This window comes from Halichoeres trimaculatus, unplaced genomic scaffold, assembly GCF_033239565.1.
Source record: "Halichoeres trimaculatus isolate MK-OKI-2021-1 unplaced genomic scaffold, fHalTri1.1 fHalTri1_scaffold_1, whole genome shotgun sequence".
Lineage (NCBI taxonomy): Eukaryota > Metazoa > Chordata > Actinopteri > Labriformes > Labridae > Halichoeres > Halichoeres trimaculatus.
Window position 1 is genome coordinate 1395954 of NW_027437179.1, and position 18051 is coordinate 1414004.

Genomic DNA, 18051 nt, shown 5'->3' on the forward strand with positions numbered 1-18051 from the left:
TGATTGAATGGAATAGAACAAAAAGCAAAGTGAGAAAAAAATTTGGATTATTTACTTTTATTTCCTGTTGTTTGTGACCCTAAAAAATCTTAAAATTGTTTTTCAAGTAGGTTGCCCTATTTGAAAAAACACTTCAAAAAATATTTCCATTTCTAGGGATACGATATGTCTGATGAAGGTCACACCTACCGAAACGTTACATTTAACTAAGATTGAGAGTAATTCAGTGTGCGCGAACCTTTCTTTGATTTTGTGGATACTTTTTGGGTTACGCCCTCTTCCTATGCACCTGTGCCTTCAGGTGTGCTGAGATTCTGCATTCATCCTTTATTCTGGATGCGGACATCATTTTACTTTGCCTACAGAAACAAAATGATTTGACAATAAGCAAAAACTACCAGGCTCAGGGTCCTCAGCCCCTTAAGAACTTTATATTAAGCCATAGCACAAACCGCTGACATGTGCACCAACTGTGTAACCCTCACAGTTTGGGATAAATCAGTCCAGCTCACTTGGTAGGGGGCATGTAAGCTGGATGCTAATAGCTGTGTCAGCTACGTAATAGTGTGACAGAATAGCAGAACGACACAGTATACCCCACTAATAAATCCAACAAGGAAGACAAATGTGACACAGTAAACAAAAAGCAACGATAGAAGACATCCAGCAATTTGTCTTCTTTGTGATTGGCACATGGCTCTTTGATACAATAAACAACCAAATTTGGTTTCTGTATCATTAAGTGATGATTCTTTCCACCAATCAACAGACTGCAGTGTTTCACCTTCTGGGGTTGGATCAGTATGTCTGGCACCTCTGCTTGTTTTTTGAGCCTTAACAGATCATTTCCTTCCAAGCTTAAAGAGACAGACATAACATCAGAGTGTTTTACTGCTTCTTTCAGAGTATTAGACAGTTTCTCTAAATAGGCTTCAAAATGAGATGAGCCTCACTCTGTGACATGGATCCCACTCTGTAGGATTTATTGTTCCATTAGACTTGCAAATGTGAGGATAAAAAGCTAATTTCTTCTGGATCTTCAACACTTTGAGGCAGTTTGATGACAGCTTCACACTAACTGTGTGTAAATTTAGATCTGTCTACTGAGCTATTTTGGTGTTTAGCCACCAGATGTTTGTCATTATGAAGTATTTAGGTCATAATAAAAACTCTGTGCCCCCTCCAGTTTGTGACCCATACAGTGAAGTTCTGCTACGTGCTGTATCTTCTTCAGGTGGAGTTCAGGCAATGGAGACGTTTGTTCTCCCTCTCTCATGTTGGATTGTTGACTGTTTTGAGCTTTTGTTTATTTTGTTTTTCCTTTTCTAATATTCACTCTTTTATTCAAGGTTTATCCTCCAGCCTGAGCCGCTGTGACAAAGCAGCAGAGAACATGTGGTAGGAAAGCACTAACCTCCATTATTTATGAGGAGGAGACAGAAAACAACCAATCTCCATCAATCGCTCCTTTCCGGCCCCCCTTTTCTGTTTTCCTCCATTATCTATTTTTATTTTTCCTTCATTGGTTTTTCTTTTCCTATCCCCCATTAGAGTCTGTTTCAATCCTTCCTCTTTCACATCTGAGGAAGGCTGTACTTTTCTCTCACAGATCCTGACAGCAGGTAAAATCCCCTCATCTATCACATGAGATTCAAACTTTGCTAAAGAGACTCTGCTCTGTGTCTGGAGAGTCCTTGGTTTTCTAACTGCTGTATGATCCAGGAACAGAACTTGACCCAAAGAGGACTCTGGTTTGATTGCGTGTGAAATGAGCACGAGCTCATGTGTGATCTGAATCCTGTAGTGAATCATGAATGAGACAGATGTTCAAACTTTGTTGTAAAGTCACATTAACAGACAGTTGGGACATGCTGGGTTTGATTGGATGGATTTGAAGCTTGTGTTATTGTCTAAGAGCCCTGCTCTCTATGAAAAATGCAGAATCAGTTGATGTGGGACAAGATTGAAGTATGATTTTCTTTTTCAGCTGACACACACAGGACAACATTCTAAATCAAAAGAGACCAAACACAATCCACTTTTGTACCAACCACCTAAGAGCAACATAGCTTTTATTGATGTCAGTAAACAGATATCTGCATTAAGGTCTGACATCAGCCTCCTCTTATGACTGAGAGCCAGCTCCATCCTTCAGCATCGTTAAACTAAGAAAGTAAGCTCAGTGTTTCCCACAGGATTTTAGAAGACTGTGGTAGGAGAGTCTCTGACCCTCGGTGGTTTTAACGTGTGTGTGCATTTTTAAGCGCGATGTATCACTGCTTCTGGTACTAGTTTGTAACTGCTTGTGTGTAAGTGGTGTGTATGAACAATGACCTCCATAAACCAAAGTTTAATTTTTGAAACCAGGCTGAAAACCTGTGTACATGAGCTCTTTTAACATGGGCCCTTTGGATTGATAAGTCTGTTCCATAGTGTCCTGTTTGTTCAGAGAGGGGAGAAGTTATGTTTGTTAACGCCGATGAAAGCACGGATGTTTCCCTGCTTTATCAGCTTGACCTTCACATCAGGTATGACTAGATATTGTTCATAATGTAATCTCCCTTATCGTTATGAAAAGGAAGCAAAGTGGAAACCCTTTATATTGTTTCAACACCTTAAAAAAAGATTTTTGGCGATTAAGGGTCAGGTTACGATTCTTCCTCTCTCTGCTCCCTTATTTGGATTTAGGGGTGTTGTGTTTTCATTCTGTTTTTTTTTTTTTTTCTACAGTGACTGCTGAAAATAGTCGAAATAAATAAAGATTCATTCACAATTCCTCACAAAATGTAGCCTAAATCAATGCAAGATAATTTTCTGACTGATATTTCCCGATATTGCTGTGTATCTGGCTTTGAGAGAAATTCAGCTTCTTCCATGCTCTCTCCGTCTGTTGTGTTCACCATCTTACACTGACATCACTCTACAAAATCCCAGAGCGCACATGGCTACTTAATATGCACGTACTGATTTGCATTGACCATATATGGTTATGTTTGGGCGTGCTGAAGGCGGAAAACGAGGCGTGCTCACATCACCACATTCACACTTTTCTTGGTGCGGTGTGATTTATCACGGGGAATAGCGTGCAGCCGTGTGTACGCAGAGTTTGATAGATCTGAAAAGAATGTATAGCTATATTTGGTCGTATGCACGTTTTACCTTTACCTCATAAGTGAAATTTAAGAGGACTTTTACACGCTGTAATAAATGAGGCCCCAGGAGAGGAGAATATGAAATGATAAGCCGCGTAAGCTCATTGGTATGGTAACAGGTGATTGTACTGTGTGCCTGCACTGACTCTGAATGCGCGGTGATAATGAAACAGTGTGGCCGCTCTCGTCACTGAAACTCTGGAACCGAGTGCAGCCGTTCCTCTTCCCGAGAAGGGGGGCAGACAGCGCAGTGAGATACTATGTCCACGGCCACAGCTAGCATGGGCGCTATTGCCCATAAAAGAAGTTGCACTGACCTCAGAGTCAGACGTCCTGCTCCAGTGTCGCTGGAATCTGGTTCACGCCAAACGTATCAAGTAAAGAGCGACGTGTATGAGTGTGACCAGTGCGCGTGCACTCTTGTTCTCCCTTGTTTACGGGCGGTAGGAAAGTACAGCTGTGTAATGGTTAGGGCTGGGCGATTATGGTAAAAATAAGAATCCCGATTATTTTAAGTGATATTGAAATCACAATTAATATACACAATTATTCATTTATTCAAGTGGAAAGTAGGTAAATGAACTTCAGCTGCCTGCTGCTGGTTGAATGATCACGAACTGAAATGAGTGAACAAATGCGGTGCAGTCAAGAAAAACTTTTGGCAAATATATTTAAGATGCGTTATGCTCAGTTGTGGCTCATTAGAATATTTTTCTTAAGTTTATGTTCTTAATTGGAGCCTACGATAACATCAGTACCTTGAATATGTAACTTCCTGTGACCTTAGATCAGCTGAGGCTCAGTTTAAAGTGCATAAATTGCAGGCACTGGATATATATTTCCGTAAACCCCTTAATACTTTTATTTTTAACAATAAAAAATAGAATTTATAAAAGTTATTAATTAATTTTTAATAAATAGTTGTGGGCAAATTAGAATTTAAAACCTGCCCAACATGTTTATTCAACTTGAAAAAGAGCAAAGGGAAGCAAAAAGTCTGGAGACCATAGACCAAATAAAGAAAAGAGGGAAAGGTGTCTGTTCCAGCTCCTCCCCCGAAACTAAACCTGGAAGAAGAAAGAAAACCAGATACTGAGACCATTGAAAGTCTCCAGCCCAGTCTAACAAAACAAAATATCAAACCCCTAATTTCATACTGTTATGGTACTGACTCTATTAGCACTGTGAGATTTTTACCACTGATTTTGCTCAAAATAACTTTAGCGCTGAAGCCTCTCCATTCCCCACACAGTAAAATGAAATAATCAGCAGCTATTCTAGTAGTTTAGACTCAAGGTTTGAAGAATGTTTAACTTTTATCACTGAGCTTTGTGACATCTGACCTGGTCTGTCTCCTGATCCATCGTCAAATTAAACCATGACCAGAGGCCCCATTAATCTGTAAGAACTGATCAGGTCTTGGGAAACACACCACTGAATACACCTGAAAAATGAATATATGAAGGTGATGCTAGCTCAAACTTTCACCAGCAGTTTTCCCAGTCCTGGAGTTTGAAGGTTTGCTTCAGAGGAAAAAATACCTTCAATTTTTTACATCTCAGGAAATTTCCTTTCTTCTTCTTCCTCTTCTTCCTTTTCCTGCTCTGTCTGCGTCTCTATTGTTTATCCCAGTCAGCATTCAGAGAGATTCTAAAGTCTTTTTCCATCAGCCTGTGGTGTTTCTGTACATGTGTGTGTGTGTGGGTGTGTGTGGGTAGAGGAGAGGGAGCAGAGGGTATGTCAGATGTAAGGTCAGTGTTAATATTTAATGAGGAAGTGTTTTTCTGTATATGTCCCTCTGTAAATAAAACATGGCAGCTCTCGCACCTTTAGAGAAGAATGCATAGTAGTGTTAAAGGTCTGAAATAATTCATGAAGAGTCTTATCACGTTTAGTTGTTGGTTTTTACCAATCCTATGTTTTTCATCAGCCCCTCTCTTCACTGAACTCTGAGACTTGAAACTCTCAACACGAACAAACTGAAGCTAAAGTGCAGTGAGGCTTTGGAGAGGGGTAAAAAACCAGCAAACATCCATCTCCAGCAACGTCCAACACAGCAGAAGTGAAATGTCTGTAGTACTGTAGAACTCAAAGGATTAAAAATACTATGCTGCTTGCAAAGTGCTTTTTTCAAACTCTCTGGAAATGTTTTCACAAGCTTTTTCCACAAGTTACAAAAGGTGAGACAGAAAATGGTGAACAGAGTTAACACTTTAAGTTTTCTTCAGAACAAAAGTGGAATCATAACTTTCTATTTTTTGCCCCTTAACACATTAAAGACCTCGAGCAACCACAGAATGTTCAAGAACTCAAAAAAAGAACAGAATGTTTCCTGTTTACTCCCTTAATTCATACCACCAACTCTCTAAATTTTGCAAGAGGGGTTTCCCTCAAACTCCACTCCACTCTGCAGTCGTCAAACAGCTGATCTTGACTCTATTTAGGTGTTTTGAAAACTGGAGAAGTGTTAACCTGCCAGAAACACAGCTGGGTTAAAGTGACAGACAAAGAATGCATAAAGTTTACACGAAGCCTCCATATCACCTGTCTGTTTCTTCAACAGCCTTTCTTTGGCTGGAGTCATGTTGGAAAGACTGAACTGAGGAGGCAGGCTTTGTGCCTCCTGACCGACCGCATCACAGTTTCCCACTTGCCAGTCAGGTGTGCTGTGCCTCTGATTGGGCAAAGTCCTGATAACAACCAAGTCAGATGAATACCTCCTTAATGGCTGAGTCAGAAAAGAAACTCATCCTCAGTGCAGTGAGTGTGGTTAAAGATGTTCAGAATGAAATCATTCTCTGGACCTGCTGAAAAAAATGGTCTTTTTGGTGTGTGAACGCTTTCCAGTGTCAGTGCAGCAGGAGTCAAGTGGACACTCAACGAAATGTAGGTTTAAGTGTTGGCTTCACTTTTTGTAGCTTGCACCTAATTACATCCTTTCAGTGACTTTCTCATGTGAAGTCCCTTTTTTACCAAGCTGTCCGGTTTGGATCAGTACAGTTTGGTACAGGTTGGTTCAGTAAAGCCTGATCCTGTTTGCATTTCCTAACCATGCCTTTCTTGGTAGGCAGCGTCAAAGCTGGATGCTGATAGCCACGTCAGCTACTTAATAGTGTAACACCATAGCAGCAGGACACAGTGTAGCCCACTAAATAAATGCAACAAAGAAGAAAACCGTGACTCTAAACAAAGAGAGCACGCTGTTTGGTGACAGCATTTTCCAAACAATCATGCAGTTCTCTTCAGGAAGTCGAGTGGAGATGTAAACATGGCATGGTTATGTGTTGTTCTTTATTACCGCTGTCGCACAGGAAGTGACGATTCTTTCCACCAATCACAGACTGCAGTGTTCCTAGCTCCACCTTCTGGAGTTGGATCAGTGTGTCTGGCTCCCCAACAGAAGGGAACCAAAAAGTGGGACGGTACGGGTCGGTAATTTGGGGACCTGTCTTGGTTTCAATTAAAGGAAACGCCACAAAATGTGCTGTACCAAGACAAACCTTGAATGCCAAGACTTCCTCTATGAACGCATCATGTCATAACCTGTTTTCTCTCCGTCCTCTGTTCAGTCCTAACTCAGGTCATGAAGCTAGGTAGAAAGACGCAGTGGAGAGCAGCATGATCTTTTGTAGAACCTGTTAGAAAACTGCAATGTTAGGTGACATACGTCCTCTGCAGGTTAACTGGGGATGACCTCAATCAGGTCATTAAAAGATTGGTTGTGATGTCTGATCCAAAAAAAAGTGATAGTGATTTCTTTTTTCTAAAAACCAGTTTATCTTTTTGTGGAGCAACAGCTGATAAATGACTTTAATTTTAAACAATGTTTTTCATTTTGATGTGTTACTCTCTCAGTCATTCCAGAGCGTAATATTCCAAAATTATGTTTGTATGACTTGATTTTTACAAAAACAGATTTGATTTGTTTGATGATTAAACTTAGTGTTGATTTTTTTGTTGTAAATACATTCATTAAACAGACCTGATCAAAATCTCGAGACCAGTTGAAAAATTGCTAGAATATGCATTTTGCGCACTTGCACACACCATGCAAAAGCAAAACTAGGTTTAATCATCAAACAAATCAAATCTGTTTTTTGAAATGTGTTTTTCTGCAGCTTGTTTTGGTGAATCTCGTTAATGTTATTACCCCCTCAGTTTATCTTCTGTATAGTTGTGGGACTTGATTATTTTTTGAGAATAATGGATGAATTTTGATTGTCATTAAGTTTAATCTCAGACTTAAGCTTAAAGAGTGTTTTGAATCTGATTTTACGTTTTAGTGTCTGCGTCTGTTTTCCTCTGACCCTGTGGGGTCCAGCTGCAGGACCTTCAGACCTTCTCACCGTGGCCCTTTCTCAGTGGTCTCTCCAGTGTTATTTTGGTGTCATTGATTGAGGGTAATAAAAGCCGCAGAGCAGAGTGCTGCTGGTAAAAGCGGAGAGGGGAATCCCTCGGGGGGAGAGATGAAACAGGCATCAAGTCTCCAACTGTGGCCTCCAGCAGAGAGGAAAGAGATTCAGTAAATATGGATAGATGAATCCTTTCAGAGTCCTAAAATAGATCCTCTCCTCAGGCACCTTGATTACTAACTGACTGTGTCAGGCTGCAGATATCTTTAGGTCAGGGTAAAGATTTTCCTGAGAGTTTGTTAATGGACTGTGCACGGATTGATCTTTGGGGTCAGAGTCATGAGATGATCTTCCTGCACAGGGTTATGATCAGGGCTGCAGCTATGGGATATTTCAGTATCTGAGTATTCTGCTGAAAATTTCAGATAAAAAATATGTTTTTGTTAAGTTTAAGTGCAATTATTTTACAAATGAAAATTTGTTTGAAAAAAAGGGAAAAACAAGTGACTTCAGGTGATAAATTTGACGTTCAGTGAGATCTGACCTGAAATGGGACATTTTAACCAGGAAACAGACATGTTCCTGATCAGATTTTGAGTCTTTGCAGTGTTCAGACTAAAATCATGCTCCCTGCTGTTTTTGAGCACATTAGGCTCCTACCATCACAGGAAGGACAGACAGCATGTAATCACACACAGTCAATATGTTAAGAAGTACAAATAAACTTTCTTTTCATTGACTATTATTTGTCTATGTTAAAATATCAAACCTCCTCTACTATTTATTTGCATGCAGTCTCCTGCTCTGGCCTGGTCACACTGACTGTCCAAACTGTGCCGTACTCAGGCATGATTTTCCCCTGCAGCGCTGTTCCCCTGCTGGACAGTAGAGCCAGACACTACTCCAATATGACCCAGACTGAAGGCTCACGCATGGCCCGCCTATGTTGCCATGAAGCGTCTGTTTACGTGAAGCACAATCTCATCAGAGTCAGCACAATATGACCAAGCAGCAACCTCCAGTCTATGAATATGACACAAAGCTGAAGTGCTTAAATCTGCTGTTTCTCCAGTGTCCACTTGAGGCTGGCTCAGGAAGTACAGGAAGTCACAAACACACCAAGCCAAAAAACAGCTTTTTTCACCGCAGAAATAAACATGTTTACAGCCTGGTACAAAGAAGTCTTCTAAATCACTGATTTTACGATGATCACACACTTTATGGGGGTGAATTATTTTCTAACTCGGCAGTTTAGAGGATACTGCCCAATCAGAGGCACAGCTCAGCTCACGTGACTGACGGGCGCCCTGTAGCTGTTACTGTGGAGACTCAAGCCTGCGTCACTTCCAATATGGCCACAACAGCTGATTTGCTACAAAATCTTTTTCAGGGAGACTACGTTTATTACGCATGCAGTCCATGCTCCCAGCCCTCTGCTCATCCTGTTTCCTTTTGGTTTTGACATCACCAAGTCTGGAAGTCAGTGTACAAGCAGCACATGCTGACTGCTCTTTTATTTGGTTGTACAAACTGATTCACTGTCTATATTCTGTCCCAGCTACCAGGAACAAGAGAAAGCTGTGTTTGTTTGTTTGTTTGTTTGTTTTGTTGTTTTTTTCTAAAATGTAGCAGCTACACTGGGTGCTACTTTGTAGAATCTCAGACTGCTTCACTGACTTTCAACCACAAACGAGTTCCCAGGAACAGGAAGAAAAACACGAATGTATAAGTACCACTCAGACTCATGCTGTTGTCAACCAATCAATCGTTATTTATTACACCAAATCATAGCAAACATTATCTCAGGACACTTTTCAAAACATGAACAGGTCTGGACCCGATGAAGTTAATGAGATTTTATGAACAGAAACCCAACATCAAGATAAGGAGTCAGGTCTCATCCTAATCCTGCATGATGCTGCACTCTGCTCTCTGCTCTACTCTTCAGGCTCGAGGACTCCTAATCAGGGTCAGATTCTGGGTCACATGTTCAGTGAGCCCACAAGTTCTTCTGGAGTGCTTTCCACCTCCACTTTGGGTTTTTTTCTGCAAAGACAAACTCACCTCCTGGACATGTTGATGTCCACAGATCTCTGTGTAAACTTAAGGATCTCTGATAAGATGAGATTAGAGGATATTTTCCTTTTGAACTCTCGTTTTCATCCTTCCCCGGGCAGCGAGTGTATTTAGAAGGTGTATTCAGGTAGAAAAGTGAGATCAGAACAAACGCTCCATTATCCATAAGGGGAGGAGTTAAAAGAAAAGGCAGAGTGCAGGTTTTAGCTCAGTGATTATAGTTAGCTCCAAGTCCAATGTAAAACAGGAAATTAACTTGCGTAAGGAGAGAGTAGTTGATGAACATCCCCCCTAAAGAGGCATTTTGGAGATTTATTAAAGCCTTCAGGTGTATGACTGAATCATCGTCTTCAGGTTGTGTTTCCAACCAGACAATTCACCCATTTTTTCTTTGGATTAGAGCACAAACTGGACTCGTCCCTCAGTAAAATACTAAGAAACGTTTGGTAATAGATGAACGTTCTGTCAGGTAAAACCAGAGATGTGACCAGAAGTGTTTCCTGTATCCCCCAGGTTAGCACCTGGACTGTGGAGGAGCTGCGTCTGCGCCTGGCCTCTCTGGACCCTCAGATGGAGCAGGAGATCGAGGAGATCCGTCAGCGCTACCAGGCCAAGAGGAAGCCCATCCTGGACGCCATCGAGGCCAAGAAACGACGGCAGCAGAACTTCTGAGGGGGGGCGGCTAAAGTCCTTATAAGAAACATGGGGGGGTGTTTTCTCTTTAGGGGTGTGTATTGTCACGAAGAACACTGAGGATTTACAGGAAAAGGGTCACACATTTCTTCTAGACTGACTGCTCTCCAGAAGCCACAGCTGGATGTGACATCTGGGTTTGGAAAGCAGGAACCTGCTGCAGAGGAACTTCAAAAGAGGACAGAAAGTTTGTCTCATTCATCATCCCCCTGATCCGGGCCAGCCTTCTTCTCATGACCCTGGACCCTGAAGAACTTTTAGTTTCTAGTTGTAACAGCTTGAGGAATGTGTCACAGGTTTGTCTCTGTCTGAACCTGCAATGATGATGGTTGAGAAGCCCCCATGGTTTGGTTTTTGGGGACCCTACTTTAGGTACTTAAGATTTTCTCTGCTGACTCTTCTAAAGGTACTGCTCATGCTCATGCACACGTCGCCTGCCATTGAATGTAAAAGCTGCTGAAATGTTCAGTTGAGGAACAAATGGATCATTCCCGGACTTCTGCAGGGCCTGAAGACGTAGATGTTGGAACGAGTTAGAGCACACAGCTGCCTCTGTCCGACACTTTAAATCAGGAGAGAAGTTTTCAGGCTCTACAGTCAGAACTCATCTCTGATAACTCATTCAGAGCTGCAGAGGAAACACACATCTGTCAATTTTACCATTATGACCCCGTTCCTCTGATGATCAGACTGAGACCACACCCTCTTCCACTCTTAGACCCTGACAGCTTTAGAAATCCTCCACAGCTCAGACAGATTTTAACACCATCTGATCCCTCACCTCACCATTCGACAGACACCAGATCTCACAGAATCAAACCTGATCACACAATGACCACCAAGAGGGGTGATCGGCATTATCGGCCAGCGGTCCAGTTTGGCTTACATTCTCTGAAGTGCTGGTGAGCTGCAACAGCTGGGTCGTAACACATCCCAGTCTGCTCCTCTCATTGGTCACTGCAGGTTTCCAGTCATTGCCCCCCTGATCAGGAATCATAAACAGGATCCATGATTCAGGTCAGGGAGGCTCTGACACAGCCGGGAGCAGTCAGACAGCCGTGTCAGCTTTACGCACAAATAATCAGGTATGAATCAGGCCACGCCCCCTGAGGGAAATCTTCTACTGTGTGGCCATCCTCAGATGATCCCACAGATTTGTCAGGAGACTGAGTTCTCCCTCTGGCTGTTGTCAGCTCAGGGCAAAGGTCAGAGGTCAGCATGGACAATCAAACAGCCCCAAATGGACTCTTTCCCTGACAACCAGCTTTTACTGTTGCAGCAGTCTGAGCTCCAAGAGCTCTTCTGTCAGAATGAGCTGTCAAAAACCCACATGGATCACTTGGGCCGGTCTCCAGATCCCCGGGTTTCCTTCCTTTGAGTTTTCTTCTGGTCATAGTCTCACAACCTGCTTCACTCTGACGCTCTGGGGTCAGTTTCTCATCGTATTTTATTGGAGAGCTCTGATTTGTTCACAGATCTTCCAGAAACAAACTGGATCTTCACTTTTCTGTGACCACCTTCAAATTTGAGGATCTCAGTGACATCAATCTGCAGCTGAAGGACTTTTTAAGAGTTAGATGAGCAGGAAGTGAAGCCTGTGAAGGATCTGGGTTGAAGCATCTCACTCTGCCTCAGTCTAACCTTCAGTGCCCTTCTGTCTTCATTTGGGTTTTTATTTCATTGTCCAGCTCCTGTGTTCCTCCCTCACTGAGCTATAAAAAGAGCCGAGCCGGACAGATCTATGGAAGAGGTTCCAACAAAGCTTTTATCCGCTGGATTTATGAGGGTGAGCTGGCACACTGGACTGAGCCCAATTGTGCCAGGAAGCTCGGTGTCAACAGGCGTCCAATTTACCTCTGACATTCCCCGGAGCTGCTGGGACGCTGGCTGCTGGGACGCTGGCTGCTGGGACGCTGGCTGCTGGGACGCTGGCTGCTGGGACGCTGGCTGCTGGGACGCTGGCTGCTGGGACGCTCATCGCTCGCAAACAAAGAGGAGCGGTTTTATTTTTTTAAGTAGGTTTAGAAGAACACGGGCAGACAGGTTCAATGACAGGAGAGCGGGTCAGTAGCTTCTCAGGTCATTCAACTCCTCAGGGTGTAAAATAAAGAGAGGTGTGTGAGTGTGTAAGTGTGTGTGTACATATTAGTACTCTGGATCAGTTTATTAACCTGATGAGTTCAACAGTTTAACCCTTGAAGCAGGAAGTGTCTTTAAGTTATCATTTCAAACTGCTGGATCCAGACCTGATGTCAGGTAACAAGGACTGAGCCTCCATGAGCATCTCTCACCACCTGCTGAGTGCTTCCAGAAAGTTTTTCTGTCTGCATCGGTCTGGACATTCTCATTTTGAACATTTGAAAATTCTGCTGGGTTAATTTTGATGGAGCGATTTCACTGAAAAAGGGAAAATATTAAACTGATGGAGCCGGATTTCTCTGAAAATGTGATGTCTGAGCTGTTTGGAGCAACAGAAGTTTAGTCCTTATCACTGGAAACAATTTAACAATTGTGTTTTTTTCTGTTTTTTTTTTTTCCCCCATTTCAAAGTGAGGATGCACAATTTGGAATCCACATCAAAGTCCATCTAGCTTCTTTTTTCTCAACCAACTCTTCTTAAAGTACAATAATAAACTTGTTAACCAGCTCTTATTTTGAAGGGCAGATTAGAATGTAAACAAATGCTTTCCTGGTGCTGTATGTCAAACTGCAGAGCGCAAACCTGAGCTCATGTCGCCTCCATAAAATTTATTATTAACATATAAAATGTTGCCCCTAAAGCTCTGCTCAAAGCATGAAACGGTCTGTCATTTCAGACCAAAAACTAGCTTTCATTGGATGATAACATCCAGAGATTATTGTGCATCCTTATTTTAAAACTGGAGTCGTTTCTTTAATCTATTACAGACTCTTTTTTTTTTTTCACATAATCTTATGTCTTTAGGTTCCGAGATAAAAACGCAGCAGGCATCTGAAGGTTTATTTCAGTCAGTATTAAACTCTGCTCTGCAAAAAAACAATTTATTAATTTTTGCAAAAAAGTCAGGTATCATTTTCATCTTTAAATATTGTGAATTGAGACATTTTTCAGGACTTGTCAGCTGAATGTGGCTCAGAGTAAGTCTGTTAAGAGACTTTAAGTGAAAAGAAAAGCTACAAACACCTGCCAAGGTTTCTGTTTCCTGCAGCGTAAACACCTGCTGTCAGGAAGAGAGCGCAGTGAGCTGACTTTTATAAACCGTCTCTCAGTCTGTCACTGCTTATGTTCACGAGCGCTGAGGAGCACCAGGTCAGAGAGGAGAGATGACGCCATGAGAGATCACAGAAAGCCTTTTTTGGAGTGACACCCCTGCAGCATAAACACAGTTGCTGAATGTTGAAATGATGCCTTTGTTTCTAAAAAAGTTCCAGATCAGACCCAGAGATGAAGTGTGTGAGACGGATGGTCCTGACAGACCCTGGTGCTCATTTTTGAGTCGTCCATAATCATCTTAACCCTAAGGAAACAAAAAAACCTGATCTTTAAAGAATAACTGTGAGCAAGGCCACCCTCAGCTTCAGAGGAAAACCGAGGTTTGAGGAGAGAAACAAATGTTCAGCTCTCAGTAAATCCATGACTGGCTCCCCTCTCACTGAAGGTCTGACCTGGTCTTAGACCCCTCTGGATCTCCTGCTCCTGCTCTTCTACTGCATTCTGTCCTCTCTGATTGGTCAGTTTCTAAAGCGAACATTTTGCCTAAAAGTCTGCAGTGAGAGTCAAGTCGATCCTGTGACTGAGATCTTGTGTATGGTTCATGTCATTGCCTTTTGTTTTTGTTTGATTGCTCATCTTCTAAAGTAAAGAATAAAAACTACTGATGAGAAAATCAGATTCTTTGGTTTTCATTTTTTAATTATTATTTTTTTTTCATTAATGACTTTTTTTCCGTTTTGCTGAAACTGACGGTAAAAGAGAGAATGTATCACTCATCTGAACTATCCACCTTGATTAAAAGTGCAAAAGACTTGGAGTTTATAATCTCCTGTGACTGACGCCTACCTCCCATCAGAAATATGAGAGGTTAAAAATAAAGAAGAGTCCTCTCTCTGATGGTCTGCTTTGCTTTTTTCAGTTCATTCAGAGGCTTCAGTGTACGTTTTAGCCCGTCTATCTGCAGGTAAAAACTCTCACAGGAGCTTTAACTGTTGTTACAGCAGGTTTTTACTTAAGGTCAAAGGTCAAACACAGACCCTGTGAGGATCACACACTTCCTCTGATAGATGAGCACATCACTGTGAGTTTAAAGCAATGTCTTTTCAGATGGATGGTGTGTTTGTAAGTTGGTATTTAACCCTGTGAGGGTTGATGGAGTCTTCTTTATCATTCATTCATTGAATCTCAGTCTCTGACTGTCTCAGATCCAGATCCTTTTCAGTCAGACACCTCAAATCCTCATTTTCGGCTTTGTTCCTGATTTTTCCATGATAAGATTTCTTTTTGTTAAAACAGCAGAGATGAATTTTTAATCATCTGACCATGAACCTGAGCTCTGCCCTTCACTGTGACTGCAGCTCTCTCTGTCTCTCTCAGCTGATGACTTTGGAGAGATCCTGGAGTTCAATGTCCTTGACCTCTCTGAGAAACAGCTCCCAACAATGACACTGACAGGTTTTTATTCCACATCCAAAGAAAGAGGGCTCCTGACCATTCTCTTTGGTTTTTATCTTCAGTCTTTGTTAATCCACAGATTTCTGACCTATGAATGAAAGTGATCATCAGGTTTCAGGATAAGAACCCTAGTCTGAGTCAGAGGAGGTCAGGTCACTTTCTCCGTGGTGTTTCCTGTTTCAGTGATGAGACAGATTGACGCTAATATCAGCAGCCGTAAAGAAGCTCAATCTGCCTCAGCATAAAAGCCATTTATAAAGAAGAGGCTGGGCAGCAAGCACACGGGGGTCATTTCAAACAGACTACTTTTGACCACCAGCTAGGGCTGTGACTGTGATATCATTATCACCTGCAGGAATGTTGTTGATAGATCATCAGGGAACTGTGGTGATTTGGAGTATGTCTGAAGGTGTTTATGGAAGGAAATATCAGTTGTGTCCTGTAGGCGGACCATGATCACGTGTGTAACTTTTGGTAAAGACTGAATAATGTTTGTGACACCGTGTATTTCCAGAGGGTGGCACAGTGCCATTAGTGAAGCGCTGGGCTGATTGAGGTGTTTGGAGTTTCCACTCCGACTTTCAGCTCAACTGGTCAAACTTCCATGACAACTACAGCCTTTATCTAGGTCCTCACACCGTAGATGTGGTTAAAAAAATCATGTTAATAAGTTCATGCACATGGAATTTTGTGAAGTTATTGTTGATGTGGACCCTCTGTCTTGGCTTTGCCCATTGAGATACAAAAAATCCTTTGTCAGCTTTTCATCCATAATTTATCTAAGAAGACAAAAACTAAACTTGAACAACAACTCACAAACAATCTAATTTTAACCTGTACCCTGTGAAAAGGCAAAAGTTGCCCCTCAACCCTAATTTCCCAACTTCCTGTTGGGATTTCATCATTTCTGAGATATAAGTCATTTTTGTGGGTCTTTGCCTGATAGTTATGCACAAAAAATGTCATGCATGTAGATGAAAGTAGCTGGGGGGGTTTCAAAGTGGTTTTAAGTCACTAGAGGACACTATTCATGTGTGAGGAGATGGCTTTAGACGGATGGGATCCCTACCCACCATTCACTGTCTTTTTCTTCTCACTCAGAAATAAAAACAGCCCCATGAGAAAAGTTTATAAAGTCATGCTGTGTTTGTGTGTGCTTGCCCCCCCCCCCCCCCCCCCCCCCCCCCCCCCATTTTTTAGAGGACAGGCTATTACATGAAAATCTAGAAATAAGTGCTGTGCTCTGCACTTCTTTGTCCTGAACAGACATGTTTTTCAAGGTGAAATAATCAGGAATGAAATCAACTCTCTCTTTTTGAGACATGTCTTACAAATGACTGCGATGCACAGTCATGTTGTAACCAAATTACATACTTTAAATACTGGTGGACTGTCCCTTTAACGCTCTCATAGACGATCTCAGGAGGAGAGCTTCCTCAGCAGGGTCAGAGGTGTTGAGGTGTCTGCAGCGGATCATGTTTCTTATAATGGATCATCACACGTCGCATCACACCGAGGCCTCTGCAGGTTTCCTTCCTCAGCCTCACAGCAGAGACGAGGACGATGAGGATGAAGGTGATGATGATGGTGATGCTAACAGAGTTTGAAGCTCTGTCAGGATGAGTTAGAGCTCAGAGACCTGATTTCTCTCACAGCTCGTTGTCTGCATGAATAAACTCTGGTCCCACAGAAAGTCAGGTCAGGTGACACGATGCTCAGGTCAGCTCACAACACCTGAAGGAACCTCAGCAGGCTCTAAGTAGAGCCTCAGGTGTAGGATGGCACAGGGGCCAAAGAGGAAGGAGGGGAGTGTAAGGTGAACAGATGAAAGTGATGAGAGTATCAAGGACATGAGTCCAGTTATTCTCTGTCATCATGATGCAGCTCACAGCACAGGATGTCCACGTCTGAGGACTCGGCTGATGTCTGCTGACACTCTGACAGCTTTCATCTATTATCCTCTAAACACAGCAGGCGTCTCACAAAGTCACTGTGAGGATGAAGCCTGTGGCTCCATGCCACTGAGCACGGTCCTCATGCTGAGCTGAGCAGAGCCAAACTTCCTCATGAGGCTGTGGAGGGAAACTGAGATTACAGCTTTCATTAGTGCTGCTTCAGGGGCCTGTCACAAATTTTACTGCAGTTCATCTGTCCAACACTTAATTCAAATGCTGGCTCTAGGACAGGCTCTCATATTTCACCTCCACCTGAACTAAGGGCCTAGTTCCAGCTAAAGACCAACAGCCCCAGAGCATGCTGTAGGTCACCACCATGCTTCAGATTGGCTCTGCTTTCTTTTGCTGATGTGTCATTTTTTTTTAGATATGAATGAAATGTTCAGCCTTGGTTTTATCAGACCAGAACTAATTTTCCCATCATGCTTTGGGGGAGACTTCAATGGTGATTTTGCTAAATGTAGCTGGAATTGGATGTTTGTCTCTGTAAGGAAAGACTTCCTGTCTTCCCTGTGTTCATGGTAGATCTGACACCTTGGAAAGTATTCTGGAGCCTTCTCCTGACAATACCTTTAACCAATGAGATCCTCTGATGCTCTGGAAGCTCTCTGCAGGCCATAGGACCATGGCTGTTTCTGTGAGACGGACCACAAACACGTCAGGAAGAGCTAGAGGAGCAGAGCAGCTTTATTTAAACTTCATCAGAAGAGCTCTAAATCATCCATCCTGTAATTAGAGTTTTGTTTCCTTCGGTACATTGAACATATACATACACCAACATATACATATACATACAGCACCTCACAAACTACAGGACCAACACCGGAGCTGCTGAGGGAGGAGCCCTACTGGCAGAGGAGCTGAACAGCTTCTTTGCCCGCTTCCAGACAGGATCTCCGGAGGCAGCTAAGCCACATACTGAGGTCCAGAGCAGCTCCAGCCGTCAACCCATGGAAGGCGGCTGGACGGTGTCCCTGGACGGGTGCTGAGGGACTGCACTGACCAGCTGGCTGGAGTATTCACCAGAATCTTCAACCTGTCCCTGTCCCAATCCATCATTCCACGTGCTTGAAGTCCTCCACCATCGCCCCCCTGCCCAAGAAGCAACACATCTCCAGCCTCAACGACTACCGGCCAGTAGCTCTCACTCCACTGGTGATGAAGTGCTTGAGAAA

At 42.7% G+C, this 18051-nt stretch overlaps 1 protein-coding gene across 2 annotated transcripts in view; it reads left to right on the forward strand.

The window, feature by feature from the left end:
- Window positions 1-14153, forward strand: part of LOC141792248 (serine/threonine-protein kinase 4-like) — a 54357-nt gene extending 40204 nt beyond the window's left edge. For both annotated transcript variants that reach the window (XM_074673116.1, XM_074673108.1), the window contains one exon: window positions 10094-14153. In XM_074673116.1, the coding sequence (XP_074529217.1) occupies window positions 10094-10252 (159 nt within the window). In that variant the 3' untranslated portion in view covers window positions 10253-14153. The remainder of the gene's footprint in view (window positions 1-10093) is intronic.
- Window positions 14154-18051: the final 3898 nt, after the last annotated feature.